Source organism: Cotesia typhae, unplaced genomic scaffold, assembly GCF_013202065.1.
Source record: "Cotesia typhae breed Kobodo isofemale line unplaced genomic scaffold, CoteBio_Ctyphae contig_83, whole genome shotgun sequence".
Taxonomy (NCBI): Eukaryota; Metazoa; Arthropoda; class Insecta; order Hymenoptera; family Braconidae; genus Cotesia; species Cotesia typhae.
In genome coordinates this window covers 203,052-226,149 of record NW_027423769.1, presented here as the reverse complement: position 1 = coordinate 226,149, position 23,098 = coordinate 203,052, and the positions used below count along the sequence as shown (strand labels likewise).

The 23,098-nt window shown below is 33.9% G+C and overlaps 2 protein-coding genes across 2 annotated transcripts in view; one reads left to right on the top strand and one right to left on the bottom strand.

Annotated features, from left to right (window-relative positions):
* LOC141533415 (transmembrane 7 superfamily member 3) overlaps positions 1 to 23,098 on the bottom strand; it is a 33,020-nt gene that overhangs the window by 2,243 nt on the left and 7,679 nt on the right. The window lies entirely within an intron of this gene.
* On the top strand, positions 6,678 to 22,688 carry Toy (paired box 6 protein twin of eyeless). The gene is made up of 10 exons (XM_074251836.1): positions 6,678 to 6,712; positions 8,331 to 8,538; positions 13,228 to 13,474; positions 14,119 to 14,299; positions 15,773 to 16,049; positions 18,232 to 18,396; positions 18,531 to 18,613; positions 20,211 to 20,437; positions 20,537 to 20,790; positions 22,564 to 22,688. The coding sequence occupies exons 2-10, from the start codon at positions 8,526 to 8,528 to the stop codon at positions 22,650 to 22,652; spliced, it is 1,536 nt and encodes a 511-aa protein (XP_074107937.1). The 5' UTR covers positions 6,678 to 6,712; positions 8,331 to 8,525; the 3' UTR covers positions 22,653 to 22,688.

Genomic DNA, 23,098 nt, shown 5'->3' with positions numbered 1-23,098 from the left:
AAATTCAAATATGAATCAAAAGTTTTGAGATGAGCAGAGGATGAAAGTGACGGGTAGTGCTCCCGACTGAACAACCAACATCGATGCAGTAAGTATATTATATATATTATAACAGTTAAACAGGAGTTTTAGCTTTTTGTAGAGAGAAGAAAAAAAACAAGATATAAGATGGAGGTTCGAGGTTCGAGGATGGAAAAAGTTTCCCTGCTGGATACTACTCTCCAAGTATAGAATATGTATATAAAACTACACAGGCTTCTCCATGGATAAGAAAGAAACAAATCCGGCACCTTTACTTTAGATACGCCGAGCGATCCCGATTCCCGATGCGATAGCTTGTAAGCTGCCGTGGAATGCTGAGCTGAGCTCTATCCTCTTTGTCTCGATCTTTAATACGCCGACAGATTATGCATTATTATTTTTAATATCTACTTTATTAATAAAATTTTTTTTTACTTTTATTTATTCTCAATTATGTAATAATTATATCCATAATTTATTATTTTTTTTTTTATTTTTTACAAAAATATTTATTATAGATTATTACAATTAATAAAATATTCTTTATTAAGCCCCGGATTTCCTGATTATAATTTTTGAAATAAAAAAAAAAAAAAAAAAAAAAAAAATTAAATAAATTAGTGAGAGGTGCGGTGATAGAAATAAAGTTGAAGATGTTACGAAAGTAGGTACATCATCAGCATCAGAATCAAAATCAGGACTATGGAATATAATATAGAATAGATAATAATAACGGAACAGTATGGGCTAAACATGACCGGTATCATCAAAGAAAAATGTCCTTCCATTAAAATTGAGTTGGGTTGTCATCGTTACAAGTGCGTCCTCATTCGTCGCCATGGACAAGAGTCCACGCATGAATAATTTCTGGGATCGAGAACATGATCGATGAACAAACTATATATATATATATATATATCCATTTATAAGAATTTAGAATAGATACAGATTATTATAAGTAAAAGCAAAAATATATATATATATATATATATATATATATATATATATATATATATATGTATATAATAATAGGAAATAAGAATAGGTAAATTTTAAAAGCAGGAGCATCTATATATCGGTCTTTATCTTAGGGTCTGTGCTTAGTTCTGAAAATGGGGATTAATACCATCTTGGCGTTCTCAATTCTCAGTTTCTCAGTCTCTTAGCTCTTCGGCACCGTCTTAAGGATCAGAATCGGCATCGACGACACTACCAGACAATAATCCTGGCAAATTGTGTCGGCAAATACTCCTTTGTAAGTTAACAATAACGCCACCGCGTTTACGTCACACCGGTTATTTTCAAAAGTAATACACACCGTCTGGTGGTTATTGTTGGAGGGACATCCATGCGTGCATTTTCGTGCCCACCGATCCGGAGACTTACGGATTGGATCCAACTTGTTATGTGTAGATCATGTTTTAGAGCTCAATTCCACCACCGTAAGAGATTTCAAGCTTTGCTTTTGCTTTTACTTCTACTCTGCTTTTTCAATCATTCGACGGCTATATATATATATATATATATATATATATATATATATATATATATATATATATATATATATATATATACCGTACATTACACCACTCTTTAATACTTTATTTTTTTTTTTTTCCCACTCACTCCTCTTTTTAGTCTTTCATCATCTAAAACCTATTTTTTCCATCTAAAAGCGCCGACACTTTGTCAATTTTTATTTAAAATTTTTAAAGAAAATAATTACTTTTATCATCTAGAATAAAAAAAAAAAAAAATAAAAGTAATAGTATGTATTAAAAGTAACGTCGGAATGGTTGGTTGGTTTGAAGGTATGGTTTTTAAGGGATGCAACCACCTGGATCTTGAATGACGACGATGATGATGATGTAGATGGGAGGAGTGAGATGGGAGAGTATTGGGATGCGCCGATGCGTGCGATGAGCCGCCGCGAAATAAGGGATGTTACCGGCCACTATTCTATACCCTCCCCCTATTATTCTACTTCTCCCTATACCGCAACATCCTTTTCACATCTCTTTATCTTTTTCCATCCCATAGTTATTCACCTATACAAATTGAATATGATTTTGTAGGTTGTCGGCGACTTAAGCGTCGTACTTACCTTATGTTGCCATAATGAGTCGAACGTTTTCTCCAATGTGATGTGATTACAGTACCGTACCTTATCCTAGCGTGCTGCTTTATAGTCTATAGTCTATAGTATATATAGAACTACCTTCACTTATTTTTCCTCCATCACTTTCCTATTGAATTCGCCAGACATTACCCACTTTACTTTACTTCATTCATACACAGAATATACTCTACAATAACGTGTAAAAGATTAAAGGACTTGCCGCTAAACTTTTAAAAATTTATTTATCAATCGGTAATCCCTCTTTTTTCTATTTCAACCTTTACATTATTTATATTTTTTTTTACTATTATTATAATAATAATTTGTCGGAATTAAAATCTAAATAAAAAATAGAAAATAAAAAATAAAAAATAAAAGGGTTGGAAAGTGATGAACACCGGGACCAAGGGGCTTAAATACTCAAGATTCACGATTGTTAAACGGGGGGTTGTACAGTTGTTCGGGGATGTACATAAATATTGTATACATATGTAGTTACAAAAAAAATATAAACATGGAGCGGCTGCGTAGTAGCTGGCCACTGGTTGCGGCTCCACATAGGTAGGCACTTTTTTTATTCCTCGGGGATTTTTTTCCGCAGCTTGTGTCTGAAGTGTACACTTAAGAATGAGATACTATATAATAATAAAAATAGTAGTAATATATAGTTGTGAGAAAATTTTAAAGTTTATTGGTCGGCATCTTTGAGTAGCCATCTATTTGTCTCAAATATTTTTTTTTTTTTTTTTATGTTAAAGTGTAATATTCTGACTATGAGAAAAAATTATGGTTAATTGTTTTTTTTTTTTTTTTAAATTCAAATGAATGGCAATGAAAAGCTCAGAAAAACAAGAATCATGTTAATCATGATAGGAATTAAGCGAGTTGTGTTGTGTAGTTAAATATAATAATAATAATAATAATAATAATAATAATATTGGCGGCCGCGGCACGGATCAGAAACCGCGGGGATATATGTTTTCAATTATCTTTATCTGTTTTATTTATAAAAATGGATTTTTTCTCCTTCCTGGTGTCTGATTACACCGAGATGTCGGGGCTCATCGGCTTGCCAAAGCACACTCCCATTCAACATTTATCAGTCATCTTATTCATGTCCTCCTCTATGGATATATCCGATATGCTCTGAACCTTTAAATTGGAGTATAATATTCAATTTAAGCGCCACTTATTGCCCTATTTTATTATATCTATTTTATTATATTATAAAATTTTGATAATTTATTATTTACAGTAAATTGTATAATTAAGGTTAATATTTTTTAACTGAGTTTTTATATCTAAATTAGTTAGTTGTGATTATTATTAAAAATAATAATAAAAAATAGAGTTTAAATGACGAAACGAATTGAATTGAGGATGATGGATAAGCCGAAAGGCGAGAGATGGGCGTGACCGGATTGTTGATGGAGAAAGCGTGCCTTGGATTTATAATAAAGCACACAAAACATGCAATATATATAATAGCACGTGTGACTCGTGACCAACCGATTCCAATCAAAAGATATAGATACTCTGATACTGATAACTTAATATTATAATATAATAGTATATATATATATATATATATATATATATATATATATATATATATATATATATATATATATATATATATATTTGAAAAAAAGATTCATGGCTTATTTTTTATTTTTGTCACTGTTTTCGGTGGCGTACTCAAGTAGTGTCTACTCCACTAGTTTCAGAGGACAGTAGTTATGTCCGCGGCGACCTACTACTACTATTACTACTGAATTCCCCGAATATAAATTGGACGAGGAGGTAAAAGATTACTCTCGAGTGTGTGAGTGGTTTAAGCTCTGTGTTAACTTTAGTACTCATGAGTCGAGACTCGAGATGACTTACCAACGAATTTTATTTACAAACTTTATTAGTCTCTTTTATTATTAATTTATTGTCGATAATATAATTTTTTTAATTTGGATAAAAATAATGGATAGTGACATGGAGTTTGTTCAGATATAGAGAGAATTTTATAAAAAGAAAATAATAAATCTGAAAATAAGATGAAAAGATTTATTTTAGTATAGGGTGTAATTAAGTGCACGCCCTCGAGCATTTATCACACGTACATTATGTATACGTAGACGGTAGACTGGCTGGTACATACCCGACTAACTCTACTCGAATCAAGACTCTGAGAAAGAGACTAACAAAGTACATAAGAACTAGGTACACAAGTAATAGTACGTTAATTGAACCCACCTGTTTCATCTTTTATCTTTTCACACTCTTTAACTAGATCATTATATTTATCATTAAATTTCTCTTAAATAATTTCTAAATTACAAGGTTTTTTTTTTTTTCTAAGCAATTAAATGTATTTAATATTAAAAAAATAAAATAAAAACTGTGGTTTAAAGTCTCCCCTAATTTCTGATCGTATTATATTTTTTATATCATACATTAAGATGAAAAAAAAAAAAATATTAATTCACGTGGAAAAATATTTAAGTTGAAGTAAAAGATAAATCTGACACAATGGCGGTGAATAGTAACACGTTCTACGCGAGTACAGTATATATAATATATAATAATAAATTTATAGAGCCAAAATGACGGTAGAGTAGCTCTGATCCTAAAACCTGTATTGCGGTTCGCAACACATCAATGCAGTAATAAGTACTACTACCAGGGGGAACTCTATAATAATCTAGTCCCTTTTTCACACTGTGGCAAGCCTTCGACTATCCGACACATAATATAATAACATAATACCTAATATTTTAGGAAGAGTAGATCTTCTACATTGTTGTATTCCGTATTATAATGTATAAAGACAAAATCATTCAGCCGCAATCGTCGCTTTTACGGCGATTTAATTCACGCTTTATAAAATCATGAGCTTGGATTCGCCGACGGATCGACCAGAACAACCTCTTAGTCATTTATAAACGCGAAGGTGTCCGCGAACCATGAAAGCCGATCGAGATCTTATTTTCACAATAAACAATATATATATATATATATATATATATTAATAAAAATTTTTTTGAATTAACATTTTAAAAATTTTAAAAATAATATACCAACTTTAAAATTGTTGTTGAAAATTTATTGAGTATCTTTTAGAAACATAAAAATAAAATTTAACAAACAAAATAAAATGAATTATTTGAAAAATTAAAGATAATAAAATTGAAATAATCGGTTATAAAATATATATAAAAAATTCTTACCTGAATTAGTGTAAAAAAAAAAGTAGTTTAGTTATCCGGCGGGTCGCGTCTACGTTAAGGTTAAGGATAAGGTTAAAAGTGGCGTCGCGACGCTCTGGCGACGCTCTTGGGAACCCCGTTAGGTAAATTTCGCGACGTCGCGATGCTGATGTAGTAACAATGGCGTCGGGGGAATCCCACCAACGGGTTTTCGAGTGTAAGTCACGCCCATATATCTCTCTCGTTCACCCCTACCTGGAAGAGAGCCAACATACCCTGGTGGTTTGTGAAATCGCGGGATATTCCTCCCCACTTTTGGCTTTAGGAAAGAGTCGAGTCTGTTGGGGCGATATCCTGGTCCCGCCCATCGTAATCCCGCCCGATTCTGCCCGTGTCTGTTATACCCAATAATAAATATACTATACTGTACTGTAGTATATATAATAGTCTACGGCGTATCGGATAGACAGGGAGATCCTACAACAAACTTCCCCGGAAAAGGAATGAGAAAGAGAAAGATAGGATGAAGGGTAGATATATAGGTATAGTTCTAGGGGTTTAGATTTGGTTAGTATAAAGTCCAAGTGGGGGGACTTGGAGATGACGACGCCGAAATCCAAAACCGTACGAGGGATCCTCGCGTGAAGGAAAGGCAGACTCTGGTGGTCAATCGGGCGCCGCGCACCGCAGTAGCGACGCGTCACTGCACCCCCAGTTTAGTTGCACGTGCTCCATCGTACCGTCGCTTTATCGGCCAACCAGGCGCAATAAACGCAATAAACGCAATAAACGCAATAAATGAAATAAACGAAATAAACGTAATAAACGACAAATATTATTCCTCATCATCGCTCCTACCGATCACTTTATTATTGGTCATCCTCAATAATAATAATATTTATATACATATTATTATCTTTTTATCTTATTATCTGCTACTATTCCCAACACTTGTTTATGTTTTATCAAAACCAAAAATAAGTGACCATCAGTTTATTATTTTATAATTTACGGGAGTGATTAATTAATAATAATAACAACAAACAGTGGCCCGACGGATAAGTGATATATAAATAAACTAATGGCTGCAATAGGACGGTGCTGAAATTTTGTTTTCATGTGATTAAAATATTATTATTATTATTATTATTATTATTATTATATTGGACGTGATTATTGCTGTTATAAGTTAAATGTATAAATATATTACTATCTCAAGGAATTAATCATAAATTGTTTTGTTTTATAATATATTGAGAGATTTTCACAATAATAAAATAAACGGTTACTCTGTTGCTGGCGGTGATATTTTTCACCGCTATACTTGTTCCCGGTGATCGGATCCGGCCTGATCACGGCCATTCTCGACACGGTATGTATTTAAAATTTTAATTATTCTGTAAAACAATTATTAACTTATGTATTACACAGAAAAAAAATTTTTTTTGATCCAAGAAAATTATTTTGAAGCAAGAAGAAATTTTATTAGCTTAAAAAAATGGAATTTTATTCAAGACGGTTTTTTTTTTTTTTCTGTGTACTTGTATTTAATAAGTGAGTAATAGTTTTGTTATTTGAATTAATAAAAGTTATTTCTGGTAGAATAGATGGATGAGGTTTATAAGCTAATATAATACCACATAGCACAAAGTGCCTTCTATACATTAAATATCTATAAATGTATATATGTATATATGTATGTATTATAGATCTTGTACCCGACTAACAACGGGATAATACGGATAGGATAAATCGGATCTTAGGTTTGTAGGGATTGATTTATACCGTGTAAGGGTAAAATTGTTTTAAATTGTTCGATTATCGTATTTGTTAATTAATTAATTATTTAAAATAAGAGTAAAAAATTATATCATCTGAATATTATTTAAAGATCCATCTCTATACTGTAGATCGGTAATGGTTGAGAATCAAGAAAGTTTAAAAAAAATCCCCGTACCGGCTTAATGAAAGCAAAACTCGTTAGCGCCCCGTAAAACTCATTACTTTTCTATTTTAAGTCGACTATTCACCGGCAGCATTACAGTGTAGTTGACTACAGAGTGTTTAATAGTACAGTGTAGTGCTCGGTAATAGGAGGGATAAAAATCTTGCAATGCATTTTGTACCTTTCACAAACTCTTTAGCTTCTGGATTATGACGGAGTTATAATCATACTCCAGCCTGAAAAGTCCCGAGTCCCGAGTTCCCAGTTGTGAAAGGGGACGTTTTTCATTACAACAACTACTTCTACTTTTACTCCTTCTCTTACTTTTACAGCTGTTATATGTATATAGGACCTTTTTTATTTTATTATTTTAATTCACTTGTGTGATGTTTTGTACATCAAAAATGCCGACGGTCTTTAGTGCTCTTCAGGCATTTCATCACATTCCCAACAGAGTCAAAGGTGAAAAGAAAAAAATAAAAAAAAGCTCTGTTTTTATCGAATAGAATCGGAAGAAGCCCCACGATACACCACACAATTTACGTGAATTGTATCGTATTCACTCATTTACGTATTTTATTTTCTTTTTATCAAAATAAAATCAACAAGTCTATTCTTTATTAATTTTCCATTTCTGTAAATTAAAATCTGTGCCAGTGACAGAAATTTTATTAAATTAATTTAATAATAAATTTAGTGGGTTTATTTTCATAGTAGACTTATATTGTGTGTACACGATAAATTATTTACATAAAAATAAAATAACCGCGTTAAACCAACACATAAATCGATATTCAACGTGACCGCTCTCTCATGTATAATTAAGTTTTTAAAATAAAAATATTACTTTTAATCATTTTCATTTTATATTTTTAGACTACATTGTTAATTCATTACAGCAGTTTTACTTAATTTTTTTTATCATTAATTTAATAATGAAAAACTGATAAGCTTAATTATTAAATTATTAAATTTCAATTATTTTTAGAGCTCTAGTTTATTGTTTAATTTGTTAATTAACAATGTGAATTGTATTTGTTTTTAGCACTGTGTTAGCGTGGCCGGAGGCGGCGGGGGTGTCTCAGGTGCCGGAAGTGACGGCGTCTCAGATTACCCGCCGAGCGCTGCGGCTGTTAAGAGCAGAGAAGCGGCCGCGGCGGCGCTGCACGCGGCAAGAACGCTGTTGGGCGCGGGGGTGGCTAACCCTTGCTCGTCCACCCCCGAGCCATCATTTTGGAAAATGCCTCATAAAGGTTTGTCTTACTCTCATTATTTTCAAAAACATATTTCATCAATTTATCATCCACTATTGTATTATAATTCATCTCAGTTGTACAAGACAAAATAAATAAAGTTTTTAAAAAATTGTCTTGTGCAAAAACTTATTCAATTTTTTTTTAATTATTTCAATTTAACAGTAAACATTCAACATTAATAAGATTTATTTAATTAATTAATTAAAAAAAAAAAAAAAAAAAAAAAAAAAAAAAAAAAAAAAAAAAAAAAAAAAAAAAAAAAAAAAAATGCGTTATAAATTGACTGACAATCGTCGGAGCGAAGAATAATCGCAATTGTGAGGTAGGCGATGCAAAAAACGATGCCACAGTAGAACGGCAGAACAGCGAAAATATAAATTCAAATCACCAGATACCGACTCTGATCGCGATCATTTAAATTGTTGTGTACATCACCACTGTCATAGGATTTTAATATAAAACATTAAAAACAAAAGTAAATTTGTTTATCGAAATGTACAACACATATTTATCTAAATTATATCCAGATTAATTTTATTATTGGTGCTTTGAATTTAAATAAAATCTTGAAATAATTTTATTTTAAAGATTTAACGTTTTATAAAAATAGATATTAATTTACGATAGTATCAGAATGAGAGGATGAGAATTAAATCATGACAGGCTTCGTGACGATGCTCTGACTCGTTGACGAGGATCCTGACGGATTTTAGCATCCTGTCGGGTCACGCAGTTTCGGGCTCACTGCGGGGCGTTAAATTTTTTTATTTTCATACTATACACTGTACACTTTTCTATCGGATTTTGTTTGTTTTGTAATTTGCTATTATAAAAATATTTTTTGTAAATTCGGTAGCTAAAAGACTACAAGACACAATTTAATAACTTTTTTTTTTTTCTCAACTCCTGTCTCTGCAGTTTGAAATCCGAGTCGGGAGGATATTTTTTTACTAAGAAAAAAAAAAAAAAAAAAAAAAAAAAAAAAAAAAAAAAAAAAACATTCGTCGAATAAATTTATCCGCGTTTGTCACTTACTATTTTTGTTTCCGATTGCATAAAATCATAAATTTAAAATCGATAATCGAGAATGTTATCGATTAGTTTGAATTCATGAATAATAAATAATTCACAAGTGGAGAGAGTTTAATCAGTCGCAAAGTGTTAGAATATTTAAATATAATTGATGTATGAATAAGAATTTAGTATAATTAATAAATATAAAAAAAACTAAAAAAATTAAAGAATCCGTAGAGTGTGAAAATACTTTAACGTGGACTCTATAACCCGAGAAATGAGTTTGTGAGATTAAGATGTGTGTACTGGTATGTATATGATGATGTGTGGAGAAAAAGAGCAAGTTTAGTTACGGCAGACTATTATATGCAGGGCTTTAAGGGAATAGAAGTTATTCAGTTGGCAGAGGTTAGCTCTCGGTAACCCTATAGCGGCAATTGGGTGGCTTCTGTCGGGGCAACAGCCCCTTGCACATGCAACCCACAACCCGTAACCCTCACTGTGTGTTGGTACCGCAATAAACTGTCTAGGGAAAGATACTCTTACTCTTACATTCTTATTTTACCTTGTTATGTTATTCTCACCTAAAACATTCTACCACTAGTTAACCTAGCTAACCTACCTAACTTGACAGAAGCTCATTTGTTCAATTTGTTGATTGGTATTGAGGTTTGCTGTGTCAAGTGACTAAATTCAAAAACTATCAAATTCTAATTATAAATATAATATAATTAAATTTAATAAAAAAAATATATATATATATATATATATATATATATATATATATATATATATATATATATATATATATATATATATATAAATTTAAGAGTGGAGGGTAGTTAATAAAAGTTAAATCACAATTCTTAACTCATTAGAGAACGTGAGATAGTGTATCGTTTGATGTCTTTGCCATGAAATGAAACTCTGTACCCTCAGGTGTGTCTATCACTAAAGCCTTAACTCCCTTGCGCTCTTAAGTTTACCCAGTAAAGCACACTGCTTCAAGATGAGTATCTCCTATCTTCTACTTTATGTTTAAATGTATTTCTCACACGATTTTCCTTCCACACTCAAACATCTTTTTCTCTTCAAACGTTTGTACTCCTAAACGTTTACTCTTCGTTTATTAATTAATTGTGGCTAAATTTTTTATCTTATCTTTCTCTTTTGTTGGTAACTTGATGGTAACTACGTTACACCACTATCTCAACACCTCATACAACACATCAAATATTCTCTCTTCTGTTTTATTAATTTATTTAAATTTTATTAATTTAAACTTTTTAAAATTTTCACTTTAACTATTATCAGAGAGTGATTAATTGGAGGAAAAAATGAAATTTTCCGGTAATTAAATGAATGTTGAGTGAATAATTAAAAAAAAAAAAAGTTTTATCGTGTCGGGGGTTTTGTATTGGAATAATACCCAATCAAAAAATTATCCATCGATAATTCCATTAAGTGGATCGTTAATCCATCTAATTGTTGATAATATAATTTCACCCTCAAATACTCTGCTGGGTGGTTCTACTGGGTGGTTAGCTAGATATCCTTTGGTATGTAATCGTCGGAACGCCGGAACGTCGGAACGTTGAAACCTCGGAGCTACTGGGTTCTTGCACTTCTCTGTCGAGTTAACAAGAACTTAATGAGTCTCGAAATTAATCGACGTTGAGTAATAGAGAGAAAGGTACAACTTGAATGCACTGGACAAACACACAAGGTCCTTAATACAAGGGTGTTGAAAAGAGATTCTTGCTCGTTATCGTCAATTCAAACTCGAAATCTGTGCATGTACTTGATCTCTCTTTAATCTCTTTACTCTCTATGTAATATAAATAATATACTTATGCAGCAGGTAGATGTTGAAGAGTACCAAGCAAATGTTCGTTTTGTTTTCCATCCAATAGTCACTCATTCAATATAGCTCTCGTGAATGCATCGGACGATGCTCATGGGAAAACGATCTAATTATCCGTACCATTATCGCACTCGTCAACAAATACCCGCGACGTAAACTTTGCGCTTTAAATTCGAGTATTATTCGCTTGGTGTACTGTGTTTTGTTTCCATTATCGAATTTCCATTAATCAAATTTTCATTCTGTCCTCTTTATATATTTTACTCTCCTCCTCCCATCATCACTCCTCTCTCGTTTATCCAACTATTCATATATACATATCTACATGAATACACAACGTTCGACATCAACGTAAAAGAGTTTAATCCCGTGTATAGATTATACCGTATAACCTAAAGTAATGCTATCATTTTACGCCTCAGTAAATTCTCACCACAATCAATATACTTGATCATTTTCAAATTTTATCATAAATAAATAGTACTCCCCCTTTTTTTTTTTTTTTTTTTTTTCTTAATTAAATTTATATGAATTTTAAAAATTTTTCTATGCATTGGTTCTTCACTTTGAATTTTAAAATTAAAATTATAACTACAATAATAATAATAATGATATTTAAATGTATAAAATTTAAGAGCGATCGGTTTTTTCTATTCATTTAAATTTTTGTATATTTTTTATGATAAGAAGACTCTTGCTCATTCGATATAGGATAACGAATAGACTGAGAGACTTTTAGTATATATATATATATATATATATATATAGTAGAGAGGAAAAGCAGAGATAGAAGCAGGAAGGGGTTGTCAGAGGGTTGTATGAGAATGTATAAGAGTGTATAAAAGTGGGAGAAAAGGAGGATAGGGTATGTAGTATGGTAGATGAGTCGAAGAGTAAAGTGAGGACGAAGAGGTAAAGAGGGCGTTGTACACCACTAGGATGGGATTTAATCTGTGTCCCGTTTCACGCTCAGCCAAGTGGAACCTTTTTGCCTCACTTTGCGGCATGACTCGCTTTTGCCTAGTTGTCACGTAGATTAACGCAAAATTATAAATAAAGAATGTATACCTGCCGTGTTGTCTATATAGTTATATATTTTCTGTTAGGTTGTAGGCTTCACTCTGTAGGCGTGTATATTCTCGTGCGCAAACCGACGGTGTGTTCTATTCGCTTCTCTGCTTTTCTCTTTTAATATACATACACTCGCTCACTCTCTTATTCACTGACTAACACAGGCCAACAACTCAACTCTTTTACGCTACCGTCATTCCACTCTCTTTAATTTACCGCATGCCAGGATGCACGCGGTTTTTCTCTTTGTTTGCAACCAGGAGCAATTTTCCCTGTCCCTATTCCTGTCGTCATCGTCGTTATACTATAAAAACTGATACACTCAATTTTTACTACTCAAGATATTTTTAAATCCTTTATTTTAAGTAGAAAAAATCATTTTGGTGAGACATGATAATAAATCTAATTAATTACTATTACTATTATTATTATTATTATTATTATTATTATTATTATTATTATATTATATTAAAATCTTAATCATCTCTGAAACGTTTCGAATAATAATATTATTGTCAGAGTCTTGCAGTAACAAAACTAGATCATGGCAAGCAAATTAATTAATTTAATTAATTAAATAAAAGACGTATTTAGCGTCTTGTTAACAATTTAAAGGAGTAATTACTTGTTATTATTATTATTATTATTATTATTATTATTATTATTATTATTATTATTATTATTATTACTAAGAAAATAATAATAACAAAATATAATACTGTTTTATTTATTTACAGAAGATGACTTGATGCATGGAGGATCAGGTCTCGGTGGGGGTATGGTCAGCCAGAACTCAATATTCGGATGCTCGACGGCAGGACACAGTGGAGTTAATCAGCTTGGAGGTGTTTACGTTAATGGGCGCCCGCTTCCTGATTCAACGAGACAAAAAATTGTTGAGCTGGCTCACAGCGGTGCTAGACCATGTGACATTTCCCGCATACTTCAAGTCAGCAATGGCTGTGTTTCCAAAATTCTCGGAAGGTAAATATTTAAATGTAAATAAAAATAAAAAATAATAATATAATTTAAATATACTTGTGTGAGAATTCAAGTAGAAAAAACAATTATTGGGAGTCAAAATAAATTTTAATTGACCACTTGTCTACAATATATATTGTATATAAAAGCAATTATAAATGGTAATTAAATGAATTAAAGTATAACTCCTTGATAAATTGACAGAAGCGTCTACAGTCTACAGTCTATAGTCTATTATCCGTTAGATCGGTACATGGTAATTGTAGTTGGGCGCGTGCAAGGGGAATTTAAAAGCCGAGAAACTAGCCGCGTAATAACTAGCTTTAGCCCCCTTCCTCTGTACTGTGCCAATGACAATAATTCCAATGGAGTATGAACCCCCTACCCATCAATATACCCATTGATATAGATGTATACATCTATATGTACATGTACGTGTAGTTTACCGTGACATTCTTCTTTTCAGAGCTAACCCACACGTCATACAATTTGTGGTCATTACGCGTTTTCAACCCTTTCATTCTCTCAACTCTTCTCAACTTTTCTCTATTGCTGTATACTTATTTGTAATATTAAAAATTTATAAATTTTATTTATTTATTTATTTATTTATTTATTTTTTTTTTTTTTTTTTTGCTTAATTACAGATATTACGAAACAGGATCAATAAAACCACGTGCAATCGGTGGAAGTAAACCACGAGTAGCAACGACACCAGTTGTAAATAAAATAGCTGATTATAAACGTGAATGTCCATCAATATTTGCATGGGAAATACGTGATCGATTGCTACAAGAAGGCGTTTGTAATAATGACAATATACCTAGTGTAAGTATTTTTTATTTTTTTTTTTTTTACTTTTAATATCGAAACAATTAAAACAGTGAGTAGTTATTATTATAAGTTATAACTATAAATTTAATAGTATTTAGTAATGTAGAGATTTTAGTAGCGTAGTTTAAAGTCTCCCTATCGTCGGTAGAGGGAATAGCGGCTGGTCCGCCACACAGCAGCCGCAGCCTTAGCCTCGATGCAGGCCATTACACGCGCGACCAAACACGAATAATTGTTAACCAACACGCTTAACTGATCCCATTCAGTTTATTCTCTGGCCGGTTTCCGCCATCCGCCATCCGCTATCCGCCCCCTTATATTGCGCCAGAGCACAGACAAGCGAATAACCCACCCTGGTAAAGACAAGGCCTCTACTCTATTCGAGTACACCAGTTCACTACTTCAGTATACACATTACATGTGTATATATATATATATATATATATATATATATATATACACAGAGAAAAGTGCGAGTACAAGCGTTAGTCCAAATCCTAAACCCACCAATAACTATTACTCCATACATAGATATATATATATATATATATATATGAAAGCTCGCTTTCACCAGCTTTCAACTCGCCAACAGCTCTTGTTATTATTACGGGGAGAAATGATGATTATTTTACAGCAGTATTCTCTTACACTCGACATACGGACTCGATTTTTTTTTTTTTTTTCATTATTGTTATTCGAGAATGAATGTACCGAAATGACGACACATCCGCGACTACAATAATGACTTGAACGCGTGGCAATTTAGTATTGAATGAACCCTCGGCATCACTCCCTTAGGTTAGTCTGACTAGCTATCTAGCTGACTGTCTGTATCCGGAGTTTTTTTGGTCCTGTCCTACGTGATGAGCCTAGACGAATGCAAGCTCTCTCTTCATGAGGATGTTTGTAAGATTCAGATATAGGGGATATAGGATGATCATGTAAGGGCGGAATGGACATCCTCCGGTACACGTAATCGACCGATTACCCTCCTACTATCGTATTGACGAGACTTTGATTAGGGTCGAGTGGATAGATCCGACCGGCAAGTTTAAGTCTAAGTGCTCATACCACTATTATTATTATTATTATTATTATTATTATTATTATCATTGTGTTGCTGTTGTTATTGTTATGTATTTAGTTGACTTTCTTCTTTGAGTATAATTTACTTTAAGAAATAAAAATATATAAAATTTATTTAACTACAAACTATTTTAGTTAGCGAGTGGTTTGTGCTCGTTATAACTTATAACTATATAGCTGTATAATAACTTGGCCGCAATAACGGACGCAAAAGTACCTGCGGTTTAAATCTCAAATAGTACAATTGATTTAATTCCTTTGAAAATAAAAATATAAATAAAAAAGGATCTATATATTTATCTATCTGAGAGGCCATCAAACTTTTCAGTTGTATATTTTTACCGTAAATAATTGATGATACGATAATATTGTTTGCTCCAGGTGTCCTCAATCAACAGGGTGCTAAGAAACCTGGCCTCGCAGAAGGAGCAACAGGCAGCCGCGGTTCAAGCTCACCAGGGTGCCGAAAGTGTCTACGACAAGCTGAGGATGTTCAACGGACAGGCGACAGGATGGCCACCGGCTTGGTACTCGGCTACACCTTCCCATCATCCTCTTGCCACTGGAATACCGACAACAGCCGCTCCCGGAACTGGACAGTCTTTATTACCCGGTGGTCAATTGCATTCGAGAGACGATTCCCTTCTCAAACGTTCTGGTAAATATATCTTTTATTATTATTATTATTATTATTATTATTATTATTATTATTATTATTATTTTTTTTTTTTTTTTTTTTTTGGAGGGTATAAAAATTTAATCTTTCGAGTACTCGATTATTCCCGCGCAAGAGTATTTATTTTATTTCTGTCAGAGAATTGTCAAGGCAACGTAGAAATTTCAAGTGTAAGCCGGAACAAAATATATATCTTTGGTAAAATGCATCTAATATATATATATATATATATATATATATATATATATATATATATATATATATATAGTAGTAGCTGAATTAAATATAAAAATTTATAAATGTATAGAGAGTGAAATTTGGAGCAGGATAATGTAATAATAGGATCTGTGGAATCAGTGAACCGAGATACAGATAGAGATAGAGATTGCGGGTGCAGATTGGCCTTACAGATGACGACTGTTCCAGATGCTTGATTTTACTGTACCTACTATATCTCCAACCTAATACTGCTTTGCTTTTCTATTCAATAGACAGATTAACGTCGCCACCAAAGTATTTTCTCTTTCTCTCTCTCTCTCTCAGGTTTACTTGTTTTCCTCCTCTTTACTTGTCGCTCATGCTGTTGCCTAGAGTATATGCAGAGACTTTTCTCCAGGCTTGAGACAACCCTAGACAACAGTATGCAGATTATATTTAAATCCTCGATTGTTGTAACAGCTATTTTAATTGTGAGAGCTGATTAACTAGAATTATTGTCACTCAAAACTACACTGTTAATTTAAATATTTTTTTTTTTTCAAAATTTTATTATAATAAAGAGTAAACAAAAGGTAAATAATTATTAACCAAACAAGACATTGAGGTACGTTTGAATGAAATTGAGTGAATTGAAATAAATAGCAATCTAGATATCGTGTCCCTATGATCTAACTAGTTTTCACAGTAAAGTAGAGTGAACCAGAGCTAACCATATAGGAAGAGAGGAATCAGAGACTGGATGGGTGTTGAAGCGTAGTTAGATACCAAGCTGCTTTATACACATGCACACACACACACACACACACACACACACACACACACACACACACACACACACACACACACACACACACACACACACACACACACACACACACACACACACACACACACACACACACACACACACACACAGAGAGAGAGAGAGAGAGAGAGAGAGAGAGAGAGAGAGAGAGAGAGAGAGAGAGAGAGAGAGAGAGAGAGAGAGAGAGAGAGAGAGAGAGAGAGAGAGAATATATAGGTGTGACAAGTTACTACAAGGCTACAAGTTACATGTACCATCAACGCTCATCCAGTCTCTCTCAGGATCGCTCTGTCTCTGGGTATTTTCCGAGGAAATGTCTGGGCTGGATTCAAGTACGAGAATGTTAGAGGATAACGAGAGAGGAAAACGAGAATGTATTCCTGTTAGTATGATAGTGATAGCGAGTATGATGGTGATGGTGGAAATTCAGAAGGACAAAGAGGTCACAGATAGCTGAACTGAGCTGATTTGAGCTGACCTGAAAAGTGGTGAGAGTGAGAGTGAGAGTGAGAGTGAGAGTAAGAATAAGAATAAGAGTGAGAGTGAGCAAGCAAGAAACCGAGCAGCTGACGTTCAGATAGAATTCATTCCAGCATCATCCCTTGGTTCTCTTCGTCATCCAGCAGTCCGAGGAGCTAGCAGCCAACCAGCCAGCCAGCTAGCCCGGCACTAACTCTGGAGCTGAGATCGTAAAGGCTCCAGCTCTATAACTGTATTGATGTCGATGTAGATGTTGTAGGATGTAGGTTGTAGGTTGAAGGGCGGGAAGGACGGGAAGGACGGAAGGAATGATAGAGAAAGCCGAGGGTTCGGTGCGCAGAGGCGGAAGATAATCGTCGCCCTTCAGGGCTTGACAGCAGCCTCTAGCCTCTACTCTGTATTCTCTGTTCGCTCCTCGCTCCTCGCTCCTCGCTCGTTACTATATATAGATCTGGTTTATGTGAACAAGTTAGATGTTGATGGTGATGCTGTAGACGCTTTATACTTTGCATCATGTCTCTCGTCTCAACTTATTTATCTATACATTGTTTACTCATTAAAAAAAAAAAAAAAAAAAAAAAAAAAAAAAAAAAAAAAAAAACCTCAATTTGTATATTTATATTTATAATAGTAATCATTATTTTGTCTTTGTTTAAACAGATGCCGGGTCTCTGCTGACACATCAGCAGGAAACAACTTCTGACGGTAATTCTGATCACAACTCATCCGGGGACGAAGATTCACAGGTTCGACTCAGGCTCAAACGTAAATTGCAACGCAATCGCACTTCTTTTTCAAATGATCAAATCGACGCTCTCGAAAAAGGTATGAAAAAAAAAAAAAAAAAAACACATTTTTTTCTTTTTTTTTACCATCAATTTAGTCTCGATAAATAAACAAATAAATAAATAGAGGTAGACTAATGACGCGCACTTGTTGCAATGTTGCTCTTATTACAGAATTCGAGCGGACCCATTACCCGGACGTATTTGCACGAGAACGTCTCGCCGAGAAGATTGGATTGCCTGAGGCACGTATCCAGGTGAGTGTGAATGTGTATGAGTGTGTGGGGGCGTGTCTCTAACATTTAAAGGCTCCGTTCAAAGGAAACAAACTATTGTTCATTAAGTGCTTCGATAAAAACAACTACGACATCTTTTTCAATTAGCTTTATCTTTAATTATAAAGAATAATGTCTTTTTTATTTTTATTTTAATATTTTAATACTTTGATGATGATAAATATTTAAAAATTTAATTGATACAATATGGAATTTAAAATAAAAATTTGATAGATAGTTATTGCGGAGTAATAATAATAATAATTATTTTAATTAATATATAACAACGAAAACGTCATGAGGTGACGTATGGCGAGTACAAGCTAATATGTACGCAGCCTTGTCGTACATTGTTTGGATGTAGCCTCCTGCCACTGCCGACACACAATACCGTGTGGCACACGGTACCGAGCACCCGTTCCCGGTTATACCCGTTATACCCGTTACCCGTCACCCGTCAACCATTACCCGTTACCCGGCGGTCAGAGCAGAGGTACTGGGCGCCCGTGAATGAACAAGACAGGGACAGAAAGATAGAAAGATAGAAAGATAGAGAAGCGGACAACAACACAGGTTGAGGATTGGCCGTGATATAAATGTAAAATGGGTTTCAGTCAGCGGGGTAGTTGCTGTCGGGAGGTAGGCTGCCGTGGGGCTTGAACCAAGCGTTATGTGGACGTACAAACAGTGCAAGACCATGTTGACGCATGTTTTCAAGCCTCGTTGGCTGGTATTGATCTTGCTAAGTGCAGGAAACTAACAGACGAACTCCACCGCTCTGGGAACAACTCACGGAAAATTCCAATCTCTGTCAAGTCAGACCATTCTCATTTTTCTTCAACTTTTTTTTTTTTTTTTTTTTTTCTATTTTTTTATTATATCCAATTTTATTAAAAAGCCAAAATATATTTTGTTGATTTCTTAATTGCGTCAGAGGTGAAATAAATAAAAAAAGTGTATATCGGCGATTGTATTTATGAGTGATAATGATAATAAAAGAAAAGAGAAGAGAATAGAAGAGGAAATACGGTAGGATTGAGGGATGAGGGTTTGAAACTCTGGAGAAGAGAAGCAAGGCCTAAGAGGGTTCTTCGTACAACCGGGATACCATGGCAACGACGCGTCCCCGGGGAGGTTGCCCTCTGATTGGCCGATCCTACTTCTACTTCAATATCTATATAGATAGATATAGTATATCTATACTACTTGGGAATTCAGTAGTACGCACCCTGAGGGTATGGGATTATAATGGGGCCTCTTGAAATGGCCGAAAAGCTGTCGGTTCCATCCATTTTAGATGCTTCTATATATATGTGATGGAATTTACAGCAACGGTCTACTGATACTAATACTAATGTTACTGATATTAAATCGAATAGAACGGAAGCCATGGAGGCGCGTAGCCGTGTAACTTGCGTCTGACTCGACACCGATTTTACTACTTGGTGGGATGCTTGAGAGAGAAAAAGAGAGAGTGGGTTATGACTGGGACTAAAATTTTAATATTCACACTAACGAGTATTCATTATTACTAATATTTAGCATTTTTTTTACTTTTTTTTTTTAAATATAATTACAGGTTTGGTTCAGTAATAGACGGGCCAAGTGGCGACGGGAAGAAAAATTACGAAATCAAAGACGCGCTGCTGTTGATCAAGTAATTGGGGGAGGAGCTGGAGGAATTTCAGGTGGTGCTCCACCACCTGCTGCTACTCCTGCTACTCCTAGAATACCTCTAAATGCTGGGTTTAACGCCATGTACTCATCTATCCCTCAGCCGATTGCTACAATGCCAGACACTTACAGGTCAGTTTATTTATATTTAAAATAAATTTTGATGAATTAAATAAAATAAAATATTTTTTATGAAAATATAATAAGGATTGAATTTGATGGTTTGTTCAGTTCAATGACTAGTAGTTTGGGTGGATCAATGGGAGGCAGTTGTTTGCAACAGCGAGCCGAAGGATACCCGGCGTACGTATTTCACGAGCCACTGCACTCTTTAACCCAGTCTTATTCTCATCACACGACCGCGGCGCATTCGCAACCCCATCGCGGCATACCGACCTCCCACAGTGGAACACCGAGCACACCGGGGGGTCAACCGACCGGTCCAGGAGGGGCACCATACCAACCTACTACTTCAACAGCCACTGGTAAGTAAATTAAATCACTTTTAATTGGTATCCTTTCGTTTATTATCATGCACTCTCTCACATTCTTTTAATTACCGAATTTTTTTTTTTTTTAATCTTTATATTCTTTACTTAACTTTATTGTTTTTTTTTTTTTTTTTTTTTTTTTTTTTAAATAGATTAATTATTATTAAATATAAATATATATTTTTACTCGAGATTTAAAGTTTATTTTTTTATATTATATATATATATATATATATATATATATATATATATATATATATATATATATATATATATATATATATATATATATATATATATATATATATGAAGAGATGAGAAAAGCTCTGAGAATGCTTGTAAAATGCTAATGCGCCGGATATGAATAATTTTTCTACTCATGTACTTTGTGAAATATACAGAGGCAAAATCCTCGTTGCATATTTTGTTGTTCCGGCTTTCTATGCCAAATTACTTACTCATTTAAATGGTATTAATTTTAATAATACGGTAATTAGCTTATTACAAAAGCTTTTCCTTCCTTTAAAATATTTTATGTAGATTTTATTGATTTAAAAAGGGAAAAAATAAATAAAGTGATGTTTAGATAAAAATAAAAAATGAAATGATGACACGTGTGTGGCATGACAAAGGAATTAAAATCGGGGTTTTTTAGGAAAATCAAAATTTAAATCAATAGATACTGGATGAGGACTTTGTGTGATGTATTTTTGAACGCTACACCCGAGTACACCCACACCTACAGATAGACCTATAGATATTCATGGAAAAAAAGGTTGAATAAAAATAAAAATTGAAAATAAAAAAAAAAAAAAAAAAACAGACAATAGCCAAAGTAAAAAGAAAAACTCTTGGACTGATCGGAAAATACTACTAGCAGAAACGAGCTCAATACTCGATACTCAATACAGTGAATCTAAACCGCCATCGCCACCATACGATCTATATTATTTTTATTTTATCTATATCTATCAACAATAGTAGAATATAGTAGTATATACCTAGATATATACGCATACATTCACATCAATACATCAATACCAATAAAATAACGAAATTGTAAAAGGATTTTAAAACAAATCTCGCATGGACGCCGTGGGGTGACTCGAAGAATGGGAAGAATGGGAAGAATGGGATGTTCGGTGGTTTTCTCTCTGAATTTTCCATTTTCCACAATTCTCACTGACTATTTTCTCTTTGCCTTTACGATTTTTCTCTCCTTCTCTATCCTCTACTTTCCAAATTTATCAATATATACATCTTTTTCTATCCATAGCTCTGTATATACTTTCGGCACCCCTCTTGCGTTTAACGAAACTCGCGTTGGTGGTAGAGTTGGAAAGCATCACCCTCTCTATAGAATACACCTCCTCTTGCTTCTCTTACCCTCTTACCCTCGTTGTAGAGCCCGCGGGTTAGAGAGTTGGAGGATTGGAGGGTTGGACGGTAGAAGGCGAACGTGGATGTGGATGGGTTGGGTCTCGCCTCGGCTGGGCGAGCGCTCAATAACGTGCGAACCCAAAGGGGAGGAAATAGGGACCATATCGTGCAGGAATGGTGTACTATTATATATTATATATATATAACACTCATCCGTTGGAATGGTGACGAAAAAACTATCTATTTATTTTTATTACAAATATTTCACTTATTTTCACTTACGCTAGATATATATATTATATACATTTTTTTTTAATTCATAGTAATTTACTAGTTAATTAGTTATCATCATTATGGAGAAAAAAAAAAAAAAATTTATATCAACAGGAGTGATATCAGCTGGCGTATCAGTTCCGGTTCAAATACCGTCGCAGACTTCAGATTTGGCGAGCAACTACTGGCCGCGACTTCAGTGATCCCAGCTTTTCGGGTTCCCGCCGACGAGTCTTCTCGTCGGACAGGAGAGCCCGCCTCCTTCAGCGCCGACACCGGGAACTCTGACACGGCCACTTCTCGCTTCTCTGGGTCTGTCCACGCATCAGCTGCCCTCGCCAACAGTGGTCCATCATCATCACCATCATCATCATCAGCAGCAGCAGCAGCAGCAACAGCAGCATCAAACTACCAGTATGACAGCCACCACACCGGTCAACACTACATCTGACGCCTCTGAGTGAGTCCAAAAGTCACCAACCACGACTTGCTCATTTTCGGCCTGGATTTTTATTTTATTTTTTATTTGGTATTTTTTATTTTTTAAAATTTGTTTTTATAAAAAAATAATTGAATTAATAAAACAGTGGAGTGATATCCGGATCACACAGGGTTTACGCGCTTATTTAAATTATTTATTGCATTAGTA